Source organism: Manis javanica, chromosome 15, assembly GCF_040802235.1.
Source record: "Manis javanica isolate MJ-LG chromosome 15, MJ_LKY, whole genome shotgun sequence".
NCBI classification, from domain to species: Eukaryota; Metazoa; Chordata; class Mammalia; order Pholidota; family Manidae; genus Manis; species Manis javanica.
The window spans coordinates 31,876,295-31,901,355 of record NC_133170.1 but is presented as its reverse complement, the minus strand read 5'-3'; the positions used below and the strand labels follow the sequence as shown (position 1 = coordinate 31,901,355).

Here is a 25,061-nt window from a genome sequence, read left to right as displayed (position 1 = left end):
GCACTGCCGTGAGGGAGATGCTAAAAGGAAGGATCAGAATCAGGACATGAGGCACAGGAAGGAAGAAATGTCCAGGGAGCAGGGGCAGCGTGGACAGAGGGTGACCACTGGCTGTTCTGCTCTGAGAGCAGGGACAGACCTAGCCTTCCCAAGCAGGCTCCCTCCAGGGAGGGCCTAACACTTAGGTGCGGCTCCCACATGGTGGGCCTGAGCTGGGTGTGGCTCTGGTTTCAGGCCTGCACGACCTGCTTCACCCGGACCTGCGCCTGGCCAGTGACTGGTACGCAGGAAGCTGCCGGGCGTGGGGAGCAGGGAATGGGAGGGGAAAGGTGGGCTTCTCCAAGGTAACGTTGCCTCTGCCTGGCTCCAGGAGCTACTGTGTCACGGACACCGACACCGACCACCGGAAGCTCAGCCAGCTGGAGGCCATGGTGCGCTTCCTGAGTGGGGAGGACGCAGACCTGGAATGTGAGTGCCCACCCGCCGCCCAGGCCCCGGCGCCCCGGCACCCCACCTGGGACTCGCTGACGCTGAGGGGTTCAGGGAGGTTTCCAAAGAAAGGCAGAGCTAGCCTCCCCATGGGAATGGGCCCTGGAACTGAGGCCACACCGTGTGTCCCCTCATGGGGACCTCAGGCTCTCTAAGACACTCGCTCAGCGTAAGGGCAGCTGTACCAGCAGGTCCATCCCTGCCCCCTCACAGCAGTGCCCCGGCTGGTGGCTGAAGCCCTCCTCTCTCCCCTCCCTGGGAGAGGCCAGTCGCTTCCAGCCTGTGGCCTGGTCCTCTGGCTACCCTCAATTCCCCTCCAGGACACAACTGGTGAGCCCCGGGGGCCATGCCACCAGCACGGCCCTTCTTCCTCTTGAGAACAAGCAGGTCATCCTGCACATAAATGTCACCTGCCAGAGAAGACTCCATCCCCTGTGCTGGCCCTACAGGGTGCTCACCTGTTCACCCCTTCAAGCCATCAACAGTTTGCACAGAGCTCGTGTCTGAGCCGGGCCGGGGTGGGCACTGGAGCCACAGGGGTGACCCAAGCGGACGCGGCCTCCACTCGCCCAGAGGCCGTCATCTAAGGGAGGAAGGAGCGAGCCTCTGTGTGGAGATGTAGGTCATTACAAAGTGTGGGACATGCCGGGGATTGGGTGCTCACGGGAGGAATGGGGCCTGGTCAGGGAAGGCCAGCTCGGTCAGCAGTGCTGATTAGACTGAAGATAAAAAAGAGCCACGCAGGTGGCTTCATGGGCACAGGACGTCCTTGGGGCTAATTAACCGTCATAGGGCTGCACAGGGGTGATGGCTGCCCATCACTATGCCTGTACAAGGTGCCGCTGGACTGGACACTTTAGATTGGTTGAGCGTATGTTATATGAAATTCACCTGAATAAAAATAAATAAAAGTTTAAAGAGACGGGGGAAAAGAGCCACCCGTGCAGAATGGGGAAAGAGTATCCAGACCAGAGGAACAGCAAGTGTGGTGGCTCAGAGGCAAGTCCAAATTCTCAGAACTGGCAGAAGGCCAGTGGATTGTGAGGGTGGTGGCCATGGACACAGAGATGACAGCAGAGACGAGAGGCAGTCTGGGCTCGGAGCCAAGGCCAGCGTCACTTGAGGGGCCCTCCTGGTCTCACAGAGCATTAGAACTGGGGAAGCCCTGGAAATTACTCAGTTCTGCTCACATATTGTTTGCGGTTGAAGCAATGAGGCTGAAAGAGGTGAAGTGACTTTGTTAGGCGCACACAGTTGGTTTCCCATGGTCCAGACATGTGTTTGTGAGCACATCTTGTTCACTGACGTTCAGAGTCATGGGAAAGGACAGAGGAGCTGTTTTCTTCATGGGGAAGCAAGTGGCTTGGCCCCCTTTTGTTTTGCTCCCAGGTGACAAGGAGCTGGTGCAGGAGGTGTTGTTTGATGCTGTGGTGACGGCCCCCCTGGAAGCCTACTGGACAGCGCTGGCGCTCAACCTCTCTGAGTATGTAGGGGTGGGCTGGGACTCCAGGAAGGGGAAGCTCCCAGCCTGAGGCTTCCCTTGGCTGAATCCAGACAGCAGCTCAGGGGACCATCCACATCCTTGGCCCTAGGTGAACAAAGGGTGGGAAGGCTTGGGGCCCTGAGAGTGACCCTTGCACAGCACCAGCGAGGCAGGGACTTGGCAGAATGCCCACACACGGGCACATGCTGCTGCCCTCTCCCCCTGAGAGCCACCACATGCACAGGCCCAAATCCAAAGGGCCCCTGGCAAAGACCCAGATACCCCACCCACCCTGCAGTAGCCCATCTAAGAGCCCCTGTCTCAGAGCTGGGCTCCAGCTGTGAGAGTCCACTAGCCCATGACCCCAGAGATAGCAGTTCAAGCAGCCGGGGCCCTGTTTCCAGCAGGTAAGGCCAAGACACCAGGAGGACAAACTTGACCTTGGTGCTTCCCAGAGCCTTAGATTTCCTCACTCCCTTTGCTGATCTTTCCCTGGGGCTACCGTTTAGTGAGTGCGCAGGTAGAAAGAACAGACAAATAGCTTGTACTCATGTATGTATGTGCACATGAGCACCAGGAGGGTGAGACATTAATGTGGTTAAGAAGACAGTAGGCCACACCATGTGGCTAAACAGGAGGCCAACCTCCAAAGACACAGGATAGATTGATTTATTCTATCCCTATGGCAACACCAACAGAATCTCATAGGAATAATCACCTACTTAAAAGAGCAAGATGGCGGTGTGAGTAGAGCAGCAGAAATGTCCTCCCAAAACCATATATATTTTTGAAAATACAACAAATACAACTCTTCCTAAAAGAGAGACCAGAAGACACAGGACAACAGCCAGACTACATCCACACCAGCGAGAACCCAGCGCCTCACGAAGGGGGTAAGATACAAGCTCCAGCCTGGCGGGACCCGAGTGCCCCTCACCCCAGCTCCCGGTGGGAGGAGAGGAGTCGGAGCAGGGAGGGAGAGGGAGCCCAGGACTGCTGAATACCCAGCCCCAGCCATCTGCACCGGAGCACAGAAACAGTGCGTGCGTGGGGTGCTGGATACTAGGGAAACAGGACAGTAAGACCTGTGAGCGGGTCCCCGCAGCTGGTGCCCTGGGAACAAAGAAGAGCGAGTGCTTTTAGAAAGTCTTAAAGGGACAGGGACCCCACAGCTGGACGGAAGCGTCCCAGGACACTTAGTCCAGCAGCTGGGACTCCTGGGGAACTCTGGGCACCATAACCCCCTGGGCAGCAGCGCAGCTCGGAGGCCCATCATGGAGATAAACAGCCTCCTGCCTGTTTCCCTTCCAACGCGTCTCCGCCATATTGGAGCATCAGACTGAGGCTGGCCACGCCCACAGCAACGGGAGCTTAACTCCACAGCATTGGGCAAGAATCAGAAGCCCCGTCTGCACGCAGCTGCCCAGCACAAGCCACTAGAGATCACTGTTCTCCCAGGAGAGGAAGGCCACAAACCAGCAAGAAGGGACATTCTCCCAGCTGTCACAGGCGCTAGCTCCGCAAACTATCTCTATTGCCATGAAAAGGCAGAAGAATTTGATACCAAAATCACAGAGTCAACCCCTGAAAAAGAATTCAAAATGAAGGTCATAACCATGCTGACGAAGCTGCAGAGAAATATACAACAGCTAAGGGATGACGTCTGGAGGGAGATTACAGAAACAAAACAATCTCTGGAAGGATTTATAACCAGAATGGATAAGATGCAAGAGGCCATTGATGGAATAGAAACCAGAGAACAGGAATGCAGAGAAGCTGACACAGAGAGAGATAAAAATATCTCCAAGAATGGAACAATATTAAGAGAACTGTGTGAACAATCCAAAGGAATAATATCCATATTATAGGGGTACCAGAAGAAGAAGAGAGAGAAAAAGGGATAGAAAGTGTCTTTGAAGAAATAATTGCTGAAAACTTCCCCAAACTGGGGGAGGAAATAATCGATCAGACCACGGAAGTACACAGAACTCCCAATAGAAGGGACAAAAGTAGGACAACATCAAGACACATAATAATTAAAATGGCAAAGATCAAGGACAAGGACAGAGCTTTAAAGGCAGCTAGAGAGAGGAAAAAGGTCACCTACAAAGGAAAACCCATCAGGCTATCATCAGAAACTTTACAGGCCAGAAGAGAATGGCATGATATATTTAATGCAATGAAACAGAAGGGCCTTGAACCAAGAATACTGTATCCAGCATAATTATCATTTAAATATGAAGGAGGGATTAAACAATTCCCAGACAAGCAAAAGTTGAGGGAATTTGCCTCCCACAAACCACCTCTACAGGGTATTTTAGAGGGACTCTTCTAGATGGGAGCACTCCTAAGACTAAATAGATGTCACCAGAGAAAATAAAATCACACCAAAGAAAGCAGACCAACCAAATACTAACTAAAGGCAAAAAAAATAAAATCAACTACTCACAAAAGCAGTTAAAGGAAACACAAAAGAGCACAGAATAAAACAACCAACATATAAAGAATGGAGGAGGACAAATAAGAAGGGAGAGAAATAAAGAATCACTGGACAGTGTTTATAACAGCTCAATAAGTGAGTTAAGTTAGTCAGTAAGATAATAAAGAAGCTAACCTTGAACCTTTGGTAACCACAAATCTAAAGCCTGCAATGGCAATAAGTACATATCTTTCAATAGTCACCCTAAATGTAAATGGACTGAATGAACCAATCAAAAGACACAGAGTAATAGAATGGATAAAAAAGCAAGACTATTTATATGCTGCTTACAAGAGACTCACCTCAAAACCAAAGATATACACAGACTAAAAGTCAAGGAATGGAAAAAGATATTTCATGCAAACAACAGGGAGAAAAAAGCAGGTGTTGCAGTACTAGTATCAGACAAAATAGACTTCAAAACAAAGAAAGTAACAAGAGACAAAGAAGGACATTACATAATGATAAAGTGCTCAGTCTAACAAGAGGATATAGACATTATAAATATATTTGCACCCAACACAGGAGCACCAGCATATGTGAAACAAATACTAACAGAACTAAAGGAGGAAATAGAATGCAATGCAGTCATTTTAGGAGACTTCAACATACCATTCACTCCAAAGGATAGATCCAAGGGACAGAAAATAAGTAAGGACATGGAGGCACTGAACAACACACTAGAACAGATGGACCTAACAGACATCTATAGAATTCTACATCCAAAAGAACAGGATACACATTCTTCTCAAGTGCACATGGAACATTCTCCAGAATAGACCACATATACTAGGCTACAAAAAGAGCCTCAGTAAATTCCAAAAGATTGAAATTCTACTAACCAACTTTTCAGACCACAAAGGTATAAAACTAGAAATAAATTGTACAAAGACAACAAAAAGGCTTACAAACACATGGAGTCTTAACAACATGCTCCTAAATAATCAATGGATCAATGAACAAATTAAAATAGAGATCAAGGAATATATGGAAACAAATGACAGCAACAACACAAAGCCCCAACTTCTGTGGGACGCAGTAAAAACAGTCTTAAGAGGAAAGTATATACCAGTTCAGGCATATTTAAAGCAGGAAGAACAATCCCAAATGTATAGTCTAACATCACAATTATTGAAACTGGAAAAAGAAGAACAAATGAGGCCTAAAGTCAGCAGAAGGAGGGACATAATAAAGATCAGAGAAGAAATAAACAAAATTGAGAAAACAATGGAAAAAATCAATGAAACCAAGAGCTGGTTCTTTGAGAAAATAAACAAAATAGATAATCCGCTAGCCAAACTTATTAAGAGGAAAAGAGAATCAACACACATCAACAGAATCAGAAACAAGAATGAAAAAATCACGACAGACTCCACAGAAATACAAAGAATTATAAAGACTACTATGAAAACCTATATTCTAACAAACTGGATAAGCTAGAAGAAAATGGGCAACTTTCTAGAAAAATACAAACTTCCAAGACTGACCAAGGAAGAAACAGAAAATCTAAACAGACCAATGACCAGCAATGAAATTGAATCGGTAATCAAAAAACTACCCAAGAACAGAATCCCTGGACCAGAAGGATTCACCGCTGAATTTTATCAGACATTTAGAGAAGACATAATACCATTCTCCTTAAAGTTTTCCAAAAAATAGAAGAGGAGGGAATACTCCCAAACTCATTCTATGAAGCCAGCATCACTCTAATACCAAAACCAGGCAAAGACACCACAAAAAAAGAAAATTACAGACCAATATCCCTGATGAACGTAGATGCAAAAATACTCAATAAAATATTAGCAAATCAAATTCAAAAATATATCAAAAGGATCATACACCACGACCAAGTGGGATTCATCCCAGGGATGCGGGGATGGTACAACATTCGAAAATCCATCAACATCATCCACCACATCAACAAAAAGGACAAAAACCACATGATCATCTCCATAGATGCTGAAAAAGCATTCGACAAAATTCAACATCCATTCATGATAAAAACTTTCAGCAAAATGGGTATAGAGGGTCAGTACTTCAACATAATAAAGGTCATATATGATAAACCCACAGCCAACATCATACTGAAAGCGAGAAGCTGAAAGCTTTTCCTCTGAGATCGGGAACAAGACAGGGATGCCCACTCTCCCCACTGTTATTTAACGTGGTACTGGAGGTCCTAGCCATGGCAATTAGACAAAACAAAGGAATCCATATTGGTAAAGAAAAAGTTGAACAGTCACTATTTGCAGATGACATGATATTGTACATAAAAAACCCTAAAGACTCCACTCCCAAAATACTAGAACTGATATCGAATTCAGCAAAGTTGCAGGATACAAAATTAACACACAGAAATCTGTGGCTTTCCTATACACTAACAATGAACCAATAGAAAGAGAAATCAGGAAAACAATTCCATTCACAATTGCATCAAAAAGAATAAAATACCTAGGAATAAACCTAACCAAAGAAGTGAAAGACCTATACCCTGAAAACTATAAGACACTCTTAAGAGAAATTAAAGAGGACACTAACAAATGGAAACTCCTGGCTAGGAAGAATAATATCATCAAAATGGCCATCCTGCCCAAAGCAATATACAGATTTGATGCAATCCCTATCAAATTACCAACAGCATTCTTCAATGAACTAGAACAAATAGCTCAAAAATTCATATGAAAACACCAAAGACTCCAAATAGCCAAAGCAATCCTGAGAAAGAAGAATAAAGTGGGTGGGGGATCTCGCTCCCCAACTTCAAGCTCTACTACAAAGCCCCAATAATCAAGATTAATTTGGTACTGGCACAAGAATAGACTCACAGACCAGTTGAACAGATTAGAGACTCCAGACATTAACCCAAACATATATGGTCAATAAATATATGATAAAGGAGCCATGGACATACAATGGGGAAATGACAGTCTCTTCAACAGATGGTGCTGGCCAAACTGGACAGCTACATGTAAGAGAATGAAACTGGATCACTGTCTAACCCCAAACACAAAAGTAAATTCGAAATGGATCACAGACCTGAATGTAAGTCATGAAACCATAAAACTCTTAGAGAAAAACATAGGCAAAAATCTCTTGGACATAAACATTAGCGACTTCTTCATGAACATATCTCCCCAGGCAAGGAAAACAAAAGCAAAAATGAGCAAGTGGGACTACATCAAGATGAAAAGCTTCTGTACAGCAAAGGACACCACCAATAGAACAAAAAGGTACCCTACAGATTGGAAGAATATATTCATAAATGACAGATCCGATAAAGGCTTGACATCCAAAATATATAAAGAGCTCATGCACCTCAACAAACAAAAAGCAAATAATGCAATCAAAAAATGGGCAGAGGAGCTGAACAGACAGTTCTCCAAAGAAGAAATTCAGATGACCAACAGACACATGAAAAGGTGCTCCACATGACTAGTTATCAGAGAAATGCAAATTAAAACCACAATGAGCTATCACCTCACACCAGTAAGGATGGCCACCATCCAAAAGACAGACAACAACAAATGTTGGCGAGGTTGCAGAGAAAGGGGAACCCTCCTACACTGCTGGTGGGAATGTAAATTATTTCAACCATTGTGGAAAGCAGTATGGAGGTTCCTGAAAATGCTCAAAATAAAAATACCATTTGACCCAGGAATTCCACTTCTAGGAATTTACCCTAAGAATGCAGCAGCCCAGTTTGAAAAAGACAGATGCACCCCTTTGTTTATCACAGCACTATTTACAATAGCAAAGAAATGGAAGCAACCTAAATGTCCATCAGTAGATGAATGGATAAAGAAGATGTGGTACATATACACAGTGGAATATTACTCAGCCATAAGAAGAAAACAAATCCTACAATTTGCAACAACATGGACAGAGCTAGAGGGTATTATGCTCAGTGAAATAAGCCAGGCGGAGAAATACAAATAACAAATGATTTCACTCATCTGTGGAGTATAAAAACAAAGAAAAACTGAAGGAACAAAAAGCGGCAGACTCACAGAACCCAAGAATGGACTAACAGTTACCAAAGGGAAAGGGACTGGGGAGGATGGGTGGGAAGGGAGGGATAAGGGTGGAGAAGAAGAAAGGGGGCATTACGATTAGCATGTATAATGTGCGGGGTGGGGGCAAGGGGAGGGCTGTGCAACACAGAGAAGACAAGTAGTGATTCTACAGCATCTCACTATGCTGATGGGCAGTGACTGTAATGGGGTTTGTCAGGGGGACTTGGTGAAGGGGAGAGCCTAGTAAACATAATGTTCTTCATGCAATTGTAGATTAATGATAACAAAAAAATAGAGCAAGATGCAGAATGCTGTGCACAGTACACCAGCATTTCCGTGAGAAGCAGGAAAGCTCAGTATCTGTGTTACAGATTCAGCGTCTGTGGAAGGCTGTGTAGGAAGCAGTTCCCATCGGTTGCTCCTGGTTAGAAAAATGGGAAACATGGATAGAAGGGACTTTTCACTACAGGCCTTTTTGGTACAGTTTTGAACAATATGAATCTGTTAACTATACCAAATTAAGTATAACCAAAGAAAGAACAAGAATAAAGGGGGCCAGGCCATGTCCTAAGTACTCAGTGTATTATGACCCACCAATCCACACTGACCCTATGTTCCACCCTTCACAGGCAAGGAGACTGAGGCCCAGAGAGAGCGGCACCTGCCCGAGGCCACAGGCTTCACAAATGGCAGAGCTGGTGAAAACCAGGTGGCTGGTTCCAGTCTACACCCACAGACTTCTAGGGAGGGGGGGTGAATCCCTAGGTTCAGATGGAAGGGGCTTAAAATTCATCTTTTCAGGTTCAGAGATTGGCCAGAGATGTGTTCAGTGCTGAGAAATACAGAGAATCCAATGCCAGGGCCATGGTGTGCATGAGAAAAGGCGAGCCATGGAACTGTCATGCTGTAATGACAGGGCTCAGAGGAGTCGTTCAGTCATGTGCATAAATGCCAGAAAGATATCTGCGCAAATTTTAACATCACTGCATGTTTTTAAAAGCCATTCAGTAAAATTTAAATTGACCTGAGCCTGAAAATCAACCTCTGAGTGGGGCTGGAGGCTCTCACCAAGGACAGGAAAGAAGGTGCCACCCACGGTCCCCACAGCTCCTTCGCAAGGTCAGAGGGCGCCAGTCAGTGCAGGCAGATGAGAGAGCCAGGTAGAAGCAGTGAGAAAGAAGTTAATTATGTCTGTTTAAGAAGATGATCTGATTACATACTTGAAACCCCAAAAGAATTAATTGGAAAATTACTATAAACAAAAAGGGATTTAGTAAAAAAGAAGGTTTTAATATGAGCATTCAAAACTATTTAATGACCTTCATCTATACAAACAGATAAAGAATATTACGTGAGAAGTCCCATTTAGGAGACCAAAAAATAAAATACCTAGACAAAAGCTATAAGCATCCCAAAGTTACATAAGGAAAATTATAAAACACTCCTTAAAGAAACAGAAGTAGTCTTGAACAAATGGAAAGACAGTGTTTTTAGATAGGAAGACTCAACATCACAATAATATTAATCCTCTCTAAGTTAATTTATAAATTAAATTCAACCCCAATAAAAATGCCATCACTATTTTTCTGGATCCAGATAAATTGATTGTAAAGTTCATTTGGAAGAACAGGCAAGAATAATCAGGACATCTCTGAAAAAGAAAAGCAATGTGGAAGGTTGACCCTATCAACATATGGAAACATATTATAAAATCTCTACACTTTATAAAATGTTTTATTGACACAGGCATAGATAGGCAGACCAAGGAAACAGAAGAGAGAAATCCAGAAATTCATCTAAATGCATGTGGAAATTTCATATATGAGAAATCAGTGAGGGAAAGATGGATTTTTTAAATAACTGGTTTGAAAGCCATATGGAGAATGATAAAAATGTATTCTTTCCTCACACCATACACCTGGATGAAGTCCAAATGACTCAGAGATTTAAATGTAAAAAATGAAACCATATAAGTACTAAAAGAAAACATGAGCCAACAGCTCTAAGTCTAGGAGTGGGGAACCTTTCCCAATGATGACTCAAAATGCAGAAACAGTAAGGGAATGACTGATAAATTTAACAACATAAAAATGTTTACTTGGCAAAAATAAAAACGTGAGCAAGGTGAAAAGAGAAATGAGAAACCAGAAAAACACTTGCAACATATAAAACAAGTAAAAGGTCTCTAGATATCATGTATTCATGATAAAGAACTTCAAAACTAGCGAAGAGCAACGACTTTAAGGGAAAAGGACCGAACAATAAGGACACCTCACAGATAATATGTGTGGTCAGTTCTTAAATATAAGAAAAAGGCTCAATCTAGGTTATAATAAAAGGAATGCAGGTTAAAGCAGCACCAAGATACATTTGTCCCTTGCCAGATTGCTGGCGCTCTGAGTCTGCGGATGCACGTGGTCGGGCAGGCGGTGGGGAACCAGGTGCTGCTCAGTACTGTCACTGGGAGCGCAAAATGTTTCAAAGCCTATAGAGAGGAATTTGATAAGGTCTAACAAAATTACGTGTACATTTACACTTTGACCCAGCAACCCCACTTCTAGGAATATATCCCAAAGATTAACCTGTGAAAACAAGAAAAGATAAACACACGAGCTGCTCATTGCAGCATCATTTATCATCGTAAAAGATCGGAAATACCTTGAATGTCCATCAGTAGGAGTCTGGTCAAATAAACCATGTAGATCCACATAATGGAATACTATGTACTATAAAAAATAAGAAATATCTGTATATACTACTCTGGAATGATCTCAAAAGTAGAGAAAAGTGTGTATAACACCCACACTGTGTATATAAAAAAAGGAAATGTAAATATGTTTTCATAGTTACTTATAAATATATACACATATATGTACACAGGTACATATATATACATATTTTTAATGGGACAATAAATAAGGAAATAAAAGGTTACTTACAGGAAGAGTGAAAAAACAAGGGGATGAAGGCAGACTCTTCTGAATATGCTTTATTCTGCGTAGTTGGCTTTGAAACTGTATAAATGCTTTGTATCATAAAACAAAATTAAATTTAAAAAATAAGCTCTACAAAATTGAAAGCAAATAAGGCAAATAAGCCTAGGTGTATATCAAGTTGATGAAATAACCATCCATAGGTGAATTCTTTCAAGGGATTTGAAAGCACAGAACTGTAAATACTAAATAAATAAAATCTTAAACTGTGTTCAGTACCCACATTGCTGGAAACAATATTGGCCTTGTTGTTCTCAAGTTATATAGCTCCATAAAGCAAATAGTGTAAGATAAATTCTAGCCAAAATAAGCAGGCGAAGAGAGGCAACAAAGGGCCAGGTAGTTTATTTGAGCACAATTCCCAGGCGAGGTTTCTCAGTCCACAGAAATGGAGGCTGGGAAAGTCACGCCCAGCAGGGCAGGCAGCAAGTTTTTAAAGAAGGTAGGGGGAGGCAGAGCTTAGATTTACAGCGGCGTGAGGATTGGCTAACCTAAGGCACATTTTTCAGTTTGGGAGGGGGCCGCAGCTGGGGACTTGGGCACGTCATCAGTGTCTGATGTGCTCACTCCTCTCCCCAGTGCCTTCAACCTTACAAATAGTATTATTTTAAAAGTCAGTAGGAACCAACATTTTCAGCAAAAGAGAAGAGATGCAAATTTTTTAAATCAAAGGAGTTTAGATATGCTAAATATGAATTGAGAATATCAATGAATTGTGATGTATGTTCTCTGAAAGAAACAAAAAGGGTATCCCCAGACCCATACTATGGACTTGCCATGTCCACATTAAGAAGTCTCCATTAATTTGAGTCATTGATCCCTGGAGAAATGTCTGATTCTAGAACAGAGGCAGGAAATGTACAAAATGAGCGTGGAGCACCTTGCCATTCCAGAATACATGAGGTCACTAAAGACCACTGAGATTGTGCCAGTGGGGCCGCAGAGCCAACCTGAAAAGGCTCTCACTGGCCAAGACGGGGCAATTAGGGCAGCAAAAGTCGTAACAACTGCAGTGGATTAAACACATTAAGTATGTTCATAATGATACTGAAAAAAAACTTATTGATCATCTTTGGGAGATTTTAAGAAACCAACTCATTATTCTAAAAACTGATAAACAGAGACTTGAACATTTCTCCTTCCTCTCCTGTACTTTAAATCGTACCTTGTGATAACCATATACTGATGAGAAGTCTTTCTTTATTTAAGTATTTCAGGTAAAAATAAAATAAAGAAGAAATTGAAGACTATTTCTATTTTGCAACCTCTAATCAATCAGGTAGTGTATGCCTCTTGATGACAAATGACCCACCTAGATAAACTCAAAACCTGAGCCTGATCAGGCCCCTGGGTCTAACTGCTAGTTTGTAAGAACTGTAGGGGACAGGTGGGCCTGATAAATAGCTCACAGCATTGCAGTCAGCCAAGTCTAGAATGTGAGAAACTCTACAGGACAAATGACCTAGTTCAATGAATAAGTTCCAAGGAAAAGGGGAGAGAGAAGAGAGAAAGGTTAAAAGACGCTAAAGAAGATGGGCATGGGGAGGATGAAAAAGCCCCACAGATGGCCATAGGGCGGTGTGCAGCTCTGTGACCCCACTAACAGCCAGCCACGTGGACGCTTGAAAGGAATGGGTGGCTTGGTCCATGAGTCACAGTTCAGTAAACGTAAAGACCTGTGTGTAGAGAGACAGATGATGGTAGAGATAGACAGGTGGCAGATACAGGAGAAAAGACATATCAACCATGGACTTTAGTCAAATTCTGACACAAACTAAAAATTTTATGAAGCTATTGGATTATTGATGATATCAAGGAATTGTGAGGTCTTTTTAGATGTGATAATGGCATTGAGCCTTTTTTTTCATTCCTGATATTTTAATGATAGAAATCAAAATATTTACCAATGAAATTATACCTGGGATTTGCTTCAAAATGAGTTAGTTGAGGGGCTGAGGAGGCTGCAGAGGAAACAGATCCTCCTGGGTTGGTAGTTGCTGAGGCTGAGGCATGGGTGTAGAAGTCTCATCAGACTAGCCCTGCTCTTTGAATAGAGAATTACATCATGAAGCTTTTTAGAGATACACAAGGGCATAGGCCTGACCCCAGAGATTTCTGGTCTCTGTGACAATGGCAGGGAGGCAGGCCTCATTCCAGACCCTTTCTTCAGTGATTCTCTAGACTATAGACCAAGTGTTTTAATGCAGCTCAGGAGACTGTTTTCATGCAGCCTCCATCAAGAATTCCACTGGGGAAATCTCGAATCACACAACTGAGCCTTGATGAAAAAAACTCTTCCCCTGGGCAATGCTTTGGGTATTGCCTACTATATACACTCACTAAAAACACTAGTCCAGGCCCCAAGAGAAACTGGATAATAGCCTGTTATAAACTGGGTTAAGGATAATAATATTAATAAAGTTAGAAGTGATTAAATAAAAGCCATATATCACTAACCCACAGGGAACAGCTTATTCAATGGTGAAAACAGTGAAAAGCTGAAAGCTTGTCCTCTAAGACGAGGAACAAGACAAGGATGCCCACTCTCACCACTTTTATTCAACACAGTACTGGAGGTCCTAGCCAAAGTACTTAGGCAAGGAAAGGAAATAAAAGGCATCCAAGCTGGAAAGGAAAGAGCAAAACACTCTTTTTTGCCGATGACATGATATATACAGAAAACCCTAAAGACTACACACACACAAAACCTGTTAGAACTAGTAAGTCAATAAATTTGCAGGATAAAATATCAGTTTATAAAAATCATTTGTGTTTCTGTACACTGATAAACTATCAGAAAGAGAAATTAAGGAAATAATCTCATTTATAACTACATCAAAAGAATAAAATGCCTAGGAATAAATTAACTGAGCAGTTGAAAGACCTGTACTCTGAAAACTATAAGACACTGATGAAAGAAACTGAAGAAGACACAAATGAATGGAAAGATATTCCATGCCCATGGATTAGAAGAACTAGTATTGTTAAAATGCTCATACTACCCAAAGCAATCTATAGATTGAATGCAATCTTTATGAAAATTCCAATGGCATTTTTCACAGAAATAGAATAAACTAAAATTTGTATGGACCCATAAAAGACTCTGGATAGCCAAAGCAATCTTGAGAAAGAACAAAGCCAAAGGCAGCATGTGTCCTGGTTTCAAACTATATTACAAAGCAAGAGTAATCAAAACAGTATGGTACTGGCATAAAACAGATCAAGGGAACAGATTAGAGAGCCCAGGAACAAACTCATTCATACATGGTCAATTGAATTGACAACAAAGGAGGCAAGAATATATAATGGGGAAAGGATAGTCTTTTTAATAAGTGCTCTTGGAAAAAACCAGACAGCCACACGTAAAAGAATCAATAGGACCCCTGCTTTACACCATATAAAAAATCAAGTCAAAATAGATTAAAGAATTGGATGTAAGACTTAAAAGCATAAATTCCTGGAAGAAAATGTAGTAGGTAAGTTCCTTGACATCAATCTTGGCAATGATTTTTTGGATTTGATATCAAAAGCAAAAATAAACAAATGGCACTACACAAAAACCAAAAACCTTGTGCATAGCAAAAAGAAATCATCAACAAAATGAAATTTCTCCCTACAGAATAGGAGAAAATATTTGAAAGTCATATATCTGATAAGGAGTTAATATCCAAAGTACATAAAGAACCTAATAGCAGCAAAACAATCTGATTTTTTTAAATGGACAGAGGAACCAAATAGACATTTTTCCAAAGAAGATCTACAAATGGCCACTATGTACATGAAAAGGTGCTCAACATCACTAATCATAAGGGAAAGGCAAATCAAAACCACAATAAAATACCACCTCACACCTGTTAGAATGAATGGGTATCATCAAAAAGACAACAGATTCAGGTGTTGGTGAGGATGTGGAGAAAAAGAAACCCTTGTGCACTGTTGCTGGAAATGTAAATTGGTGCAGCCACTATGAAAAACAGTGTGGAGGATCCTCAAAAAATTACAAATGGAACTACCATACAATCCAGCAATTCTACTCCTGGGTATTTATCCAAAGAAAATAAAAACAGAATATCAAAAAGATGCTGTACCCCCATGTTCACTGAAGCATCATTCACAACAGCCAAGATATAGAAACAATATGTCAGCAATGGATGAAAGAAGGATTAAAAGGATATGATACATATACAATGGAATATTATTCAATGATAAAAAAAGGTTGAAATCCTGCCTCTTGTGACAACATGGATGGACCTTGAGGGCATTACGCTGAGTGACATAAGCCAGGCAGAGAAAGACAAATGCTGCATGAGCTCACTGGTATGTGGAATCTAAACAAACAAACAAACAAACAAACAAACAAACAAAAAGCCAAACTCACAGAAACAGAGTAGAAAAATAGTTGCTAGGGGCCCTTGGAGGTTGGTGGTGAAGTCAGTAAAAAGGCACAAACTTTCAGCTATAAAATGATGAAGGTCTGAGGGTCTGGTGTATAGCATGGTGAATATAGTGGATACCACTGTATTGTATAATTGCAATTAACTAAGAGAAAACTTTTATGTTATCACAAAAAAAGATAAATATGTGAGATGATGAGTGTATTAATTAACTAAAAGAGGAATCCTTTCACAATGTACATATATATCAAATCACTGTGTACACTTTAAATATCTAATAATTTTATGTCATCTATACCAGAAAGCTGAAATATTTAAACAAAAACAGAAAAACAAGTGTTGACTCCCACCCTATGCCATCACCATAGCAGTGTGACTTTGAGAACATGAGAAAAATAAGTTACACTCCAGAACCCTGGGGTTCTGGAGTGGGTGTGGACAGGGTGTGCTCCTCCCCCTTCCACATCAGTAATAAAGTATATCTGTGAAAAGAGCTTTCAGCAGATGGGCAGTGGGTATGCATGAATCCCCTCAAGAGAGCACCCTGCCTGTCCCCTGCCCAGTCTGATGGGGCAGGGTGCTAAGAGGGCCATGGTCCGGCACCTGCCACTGCCCCATGGTGATGGCACCTGCTCTGTCTGCCTCGCAGGAAGTCCGAGCACGTGGTGGACATGGCCTTCCTGGGCACCCGGGCCGGCCTCCTCAGAAGCAGCTTGTTTGTGGGCTCCGAGAAGGTCTCTGACAGGTGAGTTCCGCTGGGCACCCTGGAGCAGATCCCTGCAGGGGGGTAGTAGGGGTCTGCAGGCTGGGGTCCGGTGCCACTAGCAGAGCAGGGAGGGTGGTCAGTCAGAGACGAGGGAGGCTGAGACCTGGAGGTTGGAAGGGTTAATCAGAGATTCACTTCCATAGAAGGAAACCTGGGAACTGTCTCCCCCAACCCCCAGAGACAGTCTCTATGTGACAGGATAAATCTTTGGCTGTGTCCCCTCCCCAACCTATAAGCAAGCAACTCTCCTCAATGGGGGGGGGCAATTTGCCCCCACTTCCCCCATCAGGGCATTTGGCTGTGTTCCCATCCACCCCCCAGGGCATTTGGCTGTGTCCCCATCCCCTCCCCACCAGGGCATTTGGCAGTACCCAGTGACATTTTTAATTGTCACAACTGGGAAGGGGTGTTTGCTCCTGGCACTGAGTGGGTGGAGGCCAGGGGGCTGCTATGGTGCCAAAGATGCCCCCCAACAGGTGTCTGGGAGCTAATGCCAACAGTGCTGATGCTGAGAAATCCTGCTCCAAGCACAGCCCAATTCTTGGGGGGTGCTGTGGTGCCCAGGGACCAGCAGCCAGGGGCCCTCCCCCAGAAGTGAGGAGACAAGGTCCCCGGAGAAGGGGGCCCTGCAAACCATGAGACTCAAATAGGCAGGGGCCACCAGGCACCTGGGGCAGGGCAGCAAGTGGCTCCGGAGCAGACCTGGCACACCCGCCCCTGCCTCCTGCCTCCTGCCTGTCTGCTGCACCTCGTACCAAACCAGGCACCCAGCCTCAGAGGCCATCACCTATGTCCTCCAGGACCAGCAGGCCCACGCTTGCTGGAGAGCTGAGGCTTTCTAGGAAAGATGTGTTGCTCTTCCTTCCCCTCCTCCCCTCCTTCCTGGAGAGACAGAGACAGGAGGCACTCAACTCAGCCTTTCCATGGTCCCACTGCGGCTGCAGCCACGACCCAGGTGGGCCAGATCTGCTCATAAGCTGTGGCCTCACCCTAAGGCCTTGAACTGCCCCCAAGCCCACTGTCCCTTCCAGCACGCCACACACTCATGCTTCCTTAAACTCCCACCCTCAGTCAGAAAATTGCACGTCCCTGTCTCTGGCCAAGACCAGACAGGGTGAAACCATGACACGGGTGCGGGGCGTTCTCAGCACTCCCCTGCCCCTTCTAAGACCTTCTAAGGATGGAAGAGGGAAAGCTCCACACAGACAGACCTTCCTGAGTACCAACCAGCCACCACAAATAGGCGCATACACTCGGCACCTAGGCCGCGATGCGACCTGCAGCCCAGGAAGTGTGCAACGGGGCTGGCCGGCTTCTGAAACACGTCAGCCAAGCACCCTTAAAGTCAAACCACCTTGTGGGGTGCCCACAGTAGCTTTTTGAACCCACCACCAGCTCCTCCCTGCCTCCCGCTCTGCTTCACCCCTCGGCTAGTGCGTGCTCAGAGAATGCAAAACCATAATTGGCAAGGTTAAACTGCCCAAAACAGAAAACTGATCATGCAGTCTAAATCCTAGGGTGATGACTTTTGAAGTAACCATTTGGGGGAAGTTTTGCCCCTCCGTTGGTGCAGTGATAGAGTGGGCTACACAGTTTTCTCACTCAGACATGGTAGTTAAGAAGACAGAAGGAAATTAGGCTACATCCAGAGAAAGAAACCAGCAGGCAAAGGAGTTTGCGTGAAAAGGGAAGTACCCTCTGAGCACACAGGCCCTCTTCCTCTTCTGGCTGTGCGTGTGCCATCGGATGCAGCAGCGTTTGATTGTGGAGAAGGCAAAGATTGCTGGGAACCTTGTCTGGGGCAATATCAGTTTAGGGGCTAGTATTTCCTACCTGCTCTCCCAAAGCACAGGGTGATCTCTGCCTAGTCCCAGACAAGGTGACCTTGTATGAAGAAGCAAACGGATTTGGGGGGAGCTTCCAACTCTTTTCTGTTTGCAGGAAGTTCCTGACTCCTGAAGATGAGGCCAGCATTTTCACCGTGGACCGCTTCCCTCTGTGGTACCGCCGGGCCGCGGAGCAGCCTGCAGGCAGCTTTGTCTTCAGCCTGCGCCCTGCAGAGGGACCAGGTAGCCTACCTGGCAGTGCTGCTGGGGCCTGAGCCAGGACCTCCCTCTCCTTCACAGGGGAACAGGAGGAGGTGTGGAACAGGACTGCCCGCCTCCAGGTCCCCTCCTACCTTCCCTCCTGATGCATGGAGGAGCTTGAGGAAGCTGGCCCCTGCCTTGGCCACCCCGGCCTCTGCCCTGAATACAGGGGGTCATTTTATTCCCTAGTCAGCAGTCAGACATGGCACTTAAAGATCCAGCATGGAATGAGAGGTTTGATCATAAGTCAAGAAGAACTGGATTCTAGCTCCAGTCCCAAATAGGAAGATCCTGGAAGAGTCCATCTCTAAGATTCTCCTATTTCTAAATATTTGAGTGTCTTTGAAAGTTTTTTCAACCACCCAGATAAAAGTAACAGACTTCACTCCGCCAGGGGACCGCAGTGCTCACGGAGCCCACCTCCTGCCGGGGCTTTTCCTACCCAGAAGAAGGAGGCTGGCCTTCACTCTGTGGAGTCTCCCAGGGGCAGGAACCCCTGGGGGTGACTGGGCCCTCCCAGCTTGAAGGGTAGGCGACAGGGCAGCTGAGACTGGGCCCCATGGACAAAGCCAGCAAATCCAAGGGCCTAGAAGGGCTTCAGAGCTGCTGGCACCACCTATATAGCCCAGCCCCTACTTTGAAAAATGACCCAAAAAAGAAAAATTAAGTGACTTTAACAGTGCACAAAGAAGATCACAAAAAATAACAGAAAGGCCCCCTTAGGGTGCCTAGCCTCAGCCTCTTAGAGAGACTGTGGCCTGGGAAGGTTGAGGGACTCCACAACAGAGCAAACCCTCCACCCGGCACCTGGACAGGGGGCCGGACCCTGCCTTGCAGAAGGGAGGGTCCAGAGAGCATCTTCATCCAGGAAGGAGTGAGCAGGGAGTGGGGGACGGGGGCCTGGAAGGGGGGCTGGGCGCCTCCTTGGAATGGAGAGCTGAGCTTCCTCTTCAGATGCTCCCCACCCAGAACCCCTCCAGCTACCACTTCTGCCCCTCCCTGTAGTTGACCAAGCAATGCCCCAGGCTACAGCTGGGGAGGCCCTGGGGCTACAAGAGCAGGAAGGAGGTTTCCTCTGTGCCCTCTCCATGCCTCTTCTGCCTGTGTTTAAGCCCACCTCTCCATCCTATGCTTGTCCCCAGACCCAATGCATCAGTACTGCGCTTTACAAAAGATTTCCACATGTAGCTCGTTCACACAACCACGCAACTCTGTAAGGGTTGTTATCACCCCTCTTCTTACATGGGGAGAATCTGAGGTTCAGAGAGGTCCAGGCTAAGACCCAGGTCTGCCCAGCAGAGTCCAGGCCCTTTCACTGCCCAGAGGCCCTGAGTGTAGGCAGGAAGGCGAGGGTGTGAGCGCTGTCATCCCTGGGAAAGCCACTTGGGAGATTCTCAAAGCCAGGGTGACACTCCCCTCCCCACGCTGCCCACCCTGAGCCAGAAAGAGGCAGCTCCTCCTTCCTGGCACCATCTGTGGTGGCACCGGGGGTCCCCGAGGAGGAGCTCCCACGGGGTGGTCTCTGGGGCAAGGCCCTGGCCCCTGCCGCCAGCCCACGGGGATGGGCTCCTTCCTGCTGCACTGCCCCCGGGACCAAGACTACTGGCTGCCAGGGAGCTTTTTGTGGCTGCGAGGTAGGAGGGCAGGTGGGTGGGGAGCAGAGCTGCAAGGAGAAGAGAGGAAAGCTGGCACCCCAGGAAGGGGTGGTTGGCTGGGGAGGCAGGAGCAGGCTGTCTTCACACTCTCGCTGGCTGGCTTAGCTCATGCGCATGCTTAGACATGCAGACACCTCTGCACACTCCCATTCCCCCCGCAGAGAAAAGCAACTACAGTAATTTCATTCTGCTTGGGTTGGGGTGGGGGGACTCGGCCGAGGCTTCCCCTGCCTCCCTGGGCTGACCCTGCTGCCCTTTGCCTGGGGCCTGGTGGGCTAAATTCTGCCCACACAGAGCTGTCTCTTGCAGTCAGCACCTGAGAAACCTGCCAGGGTAGAGCAGAGCCTCACCAATGCCCACGTGGCTCAGGCCTTTTACACCCACCTCCACAGCCCACCTCTTCCTGGGCCGAGCCCTGGCCCTGCCCACCAGCACGTGGGAGCTTGCGCACTCACCTCAGGTGCTGGACCTGGCAGCTGCTAGGTGATCCAGGCACTGAAATTCCTGATCACCCCAGAGACTGTGGCACTGGGGCCCTACACCTCCACCTGGTTGTTTCCTACAAGCCTATGGAGCACACTTAGAATGGGAGGTCTGTCCTGGGAAGCAGCCTGCAGCCCTGGAGAACACTGCAGGGGGTCAGCTACATCAGTGTCTTCTACACGTTTCTAGAAGCAAGGTGAGGAGTCCCACTTCTCTTCCTACTGCAGTCCCCCGCAGCTTCATCGTGGCGAATTCCTAGAGTCAAGGACGACTTTGCACATTGTAAACTCCTAGAACAGAGTAATTTTAGATTTCTGTGAGGTATATGATTACAGAAAGTCAAGATGGGTAATCTTAGCAAAAGAGCAGATACAAGAAACCAGTAGTTAATTTAGTTTCATTACAACTGACACTGTAATAATAATCTCCACCACACATGAGTCTTCTGACCTGTTTGTTTCAAGCAACATTTGGCATAAAGACATTCTCGTGATAAAATTTTGCCCCTTTCTTAGAATTTTTAGTAGTGGAAGTTGACCCATATCCCAGAATGCTTTGGAAAGTTAGTGTAGGTCTGTGGACCTAGAGAATTAAGAAGCCTGCATCACCTTTGAGCCAGAGAGCTCAAGGTTTTAATGCAGAGCTGAAATTGCCGCCTGAATTCTATGCCTATGGTGGCCTGGTGCTCCTAGAAGAGGTGGAAGAGGCAACTCCTGGCAAGCCCCTTACCCTCCAGGAGCCTGGCAGAGCATCCCATGAGGGCAGAAACCAGCTGTAAAGCAAGTGGAAGGCTTGGTGGGTAATGGTGCTGGGGGTGGCAGGTCAGCCAGTGACTGGCACTCAGGGAGCACCTCAGTGCCCCGTGTGGCCCTGGCATCTGGCTTCCTGGAAAGGCTGTCAGTATCTCCCTGACGCATGTGGCTGATGAGGGACAACCCGGGATCAGCCTCCACCAAGTCCTGAAACATAGCCTGTCCTTCTGCTAGGAAGTTTGATGTAAAACAAGTCTGGTGCTCTAGTGCAACACATGCCAGTAGGACAGGTCACAGCAGGGTCTCCAAGCTCCAGTGAGGCGGCAGCAAGCACACAGTTCTGCTGCCCTGAGACAGGGCAAACCCACCATGTCCTGGTGACGTGAACAGCACCGCATTGCGCAGGTGGCAGAGGCCATGATGTATTCATCTGACAGGTTCAGATGTGCACAGGGAGTCAGGCAGTGACCCTGGTTGACAGTGCCACAACGACACCTTGCCCGAACCCCCGCCCCCCCTTCTCAAGGACTGTCCTCGCCTGGGCTTATGGTCTTCTCATCCTGCCCAGCCACAGCACTTTCCTCCCCAGGTGTGGAGAAAGTGACTTGGCCATTTTCGTTTCCCCAGGAAGTCCGGGCAAGCCAGTGGCAGTGACTGCAAGCACAGCCATAGCCGTGACCGTGGACAAGAAAACAGCCATTGTCGCAGGTAGGAGCCTCCCTTCCCTCTGTGCCCCTGAGGCCAGGCAGGGTCAAGTCAAGGTCAAGATAAGGCACCCAGCAACAATAGGATCCCCTGCCCATGGTCTGCAGGGGTACCACCCTCTGGCTCTGATCTTCCAGGGGAAATGTGGGATGGGAGGATGGAGTCTTCCCAAGCATTTGTTTATAAAACATAAAATGAGAAGTAAGTAAAAGAAGCCGAGAGAGGTGAAGAGATGTGCTCAAGGTCACACAGGCCAGATACTCCTTTCACCCTCTGTTCGCTGCTTCCTTCCTCTGTTGCCTCGGGTCTGGTACCCCCTGCAGAGACAACTGGCCTGTGCCTGAGATCCTAAAGGAGCAGCCCAGCATGTGTGCCCAACACCTGCCAGCACCCCGGGCATGGCTAGCCCTCAGGGCGATCCATGAGAGGGGCTTCCTTTGGCAGATGAGGAAACTGAGACACGGCAAAGTTATTTGCCCAAAGTCCCACAGCCAATAATGAAGCCTGGATGTGAACTCAGATGGCCTCTCTTCAAGGCCCAACCACTACCCTGTGTAGCGGTTGGCCTCAAATGTGATGAGAGCACCCAGTGCTCTGAAAGTGGGGCAGACCAACGGGCACTCAGGCACTGGCCAGCGCGGATCCTTGCATCAGGCCCCATCTTACACCCCAGCCCCTGGCCAGTCAGCAGCTGGAGTGGGTGGGGTAGGCAGGGGGAGGGCAACTCCCCCATCTGGGGCTGAATCCAGGGGCAGAGCAGGTGGGAGGGGCAAGCTGGGCTTGGGCAGAGACTGTCCCACCCTCTTCCTGCCTCTGAGAGGGAGGGCGCAGGGCATCTGCTTTTCACCTCTGAATAAGAGGTGGGGGGAGAAATGACTTTGCTCAGTACCTTTGCTGGGCAACACTTGGGTCACTGGTTATCAGGATGCACAGCTGCTGCATTTGGAAAGGACCTGTGCCATCTCAGCCGCCTTTTTAAACGGAGCCCATGGCATGCTAATTCCAGGCCCATTTCTAGGCCAAATTTTGACCCCAAACTGGTTCCACTAAAGTCTGTTCTATGGTCCCAGCTGCGTCTGTGCCTGTCTGCTCCTCGGTGGTGTGAGCACTCTCTGCTCCCGCATACCTGAAAGAAAGCTAGGAAAGAAAAGGAACACAAGGTCAGGCTGCTGGCTGCGCTCTCCTGCACTCTGCAATTATTTGATATCATTTTTAATTCGTAGCTGAACTAGAGCTATAAGGGGTTGCCATAGAAACTGTGTCCTGGTGCCTCTGGTTAAACTCACTGCAGACAGTCGCTCTGCACTCTGGGGAGAGTGGATGCGACAGGGAAAAGACGAGATGCTGGAGACTTTATGCTTCAATTTTTTTGGAGGATGTCTCCTTTTCTAATTTCCTCTTCCTGGCCTGGGGCTCAGCCTCCCTGATTCTGGGCCCAGTGGGGCCCAAGGCAGGAAAGCAGCATGTGTCTGGGAGTTTCATCCCCTGGAAACTGAGGCCTGTGTGCCTGTGCACTCCAGGACTGGGTGAGCTGGTGTCTGGTGGGCAGGCTGCAAGTGTGATTTGTGCACTGAGCAAGGGCAGAAGGTAGGAGACAGGCACCTGGACAGCTCCAAGAACCAGCCATGTGTCAGATGCGTGTATGACACCACGGGTTCATACGGAAGGGCAGATGGATGAGGAGGGATCATTTTCTTCCCTAAGCAGGTAATTTATCCACAGTTTATGCCAAATTTCTAGAACTCTTTTTGGTCAGGATCCATTTTCATTTCTCATGCGCTCCAGACCTTGTTAAGGAATGTCACCAAGCAGAGGTGGTGCTGTAACCTGCACAAGTGTATCTCTAGCACACATACTGTAATACACACGTGCCCTGCACATAGGGGGGTCTCCCGTCTGGAGCTGCGTGAGGGCCCCTCTCCTTAGAACTCTGCCTAGGTGCCATCGGGCCCAGCCGACAGAACACGTGTGCACCCAGAAGGGTGACTTGAATAACGCATCTCTGAATTACCCAGCCCTGTACCAGGCTCCGGGGAGGTCCTGTCCCCTGCTTCTGCAGCAGGCCTTGGGGAAGACTTGCCTCTCAGGTCTGTTCTAACTGTTGTGGCTACAAAGGGCAGCACCCCCCAGTTATCAGCACCTATGAAGGGTGAATCACCGAGTTCTGCTGGGAGTCCAGCTGAACTCCAGGAATGGGGACCCTGGGGGTTCACTTCTCCCTGGAACTTGCTCACTCAAAGGAAGACTCCTGGGAAGGGAAAATTCAGTCTTGGTCTCTGAAGACTGCTGACTCAAGTAGCCCAGTCCTGGTCAGCCAGCGGCAAGTCCAGCCCCATGGGTGGGCCGGTCAGCCCTGCCCTCTCACCACCTCCGCTCCTGGTTCCCCCACCCACAGCCCTCCAGTACATGATTCTGATTTCCCAGCTGCTAAGCCCCGAGGAGGGTCATATGCACAAGCCCAGTGTCATCTGCCTGTCCCTTGAGTCAGTCTGGAAAGCACAAGACAGTAACAGGTAAACAGGGGCTCCTCCTTCGTGTCGGCAGACCCCCCCACTCCTCAGGGCCGATAGAACCTGGTCAGCAGAGATGCCCCTGCACTGCTCATAGGGAGCCCTCCCCCCACCTCCCATACACAGTGGGGTCCTCTGGGCAAATGCATGCTTCCTACCACACAGGCCCACCTTGCCTGCCACGTGGATGCACTCAAGCCGGGTGAGCACCCACAGGGCACAGGGCAGTGACTGGCCTCCTGGTCACCCTCT

The 25,061-nt window shown here is 47.0% G+C and overlaps 1 protein-coding gene across 1 annotated transcript in view; it reads left to right on the top strand.

The window, feature by feature from the left end:
* Positions 1-25,061, top strand: part of CACNA2D4 (calcium voltage-gated channel auxiliary subunit alpha2delta 4) — a 140,779-nt gene that overhangs the window by 75,740 nt on the left and 39,978 nt on the right. Inside the window, exons 21-26 of the mRNA XM_073222757.1 lie at positions 235-280; positions 371-468; positions 1,879-1,972; positions 16,501-16,596; positions 18,559-18,686; positions 22,222-22,302. Coding sequence (XP_073078858.1) covers positions 235-280; positions 371-468; positions 1,879-1,972; positions 16,501-16,596; positions 18,559-18,686; positions 22,222-22,302 — 543 coding nt within the window. The remainder of the gene's footprint in view (positions 1-234; positions 281-370; positions 469-1,878; positions 1,973-16,500; positions 16,597-18,558; positions 18,687-22,221; positions 22,303-25,061) is intronic.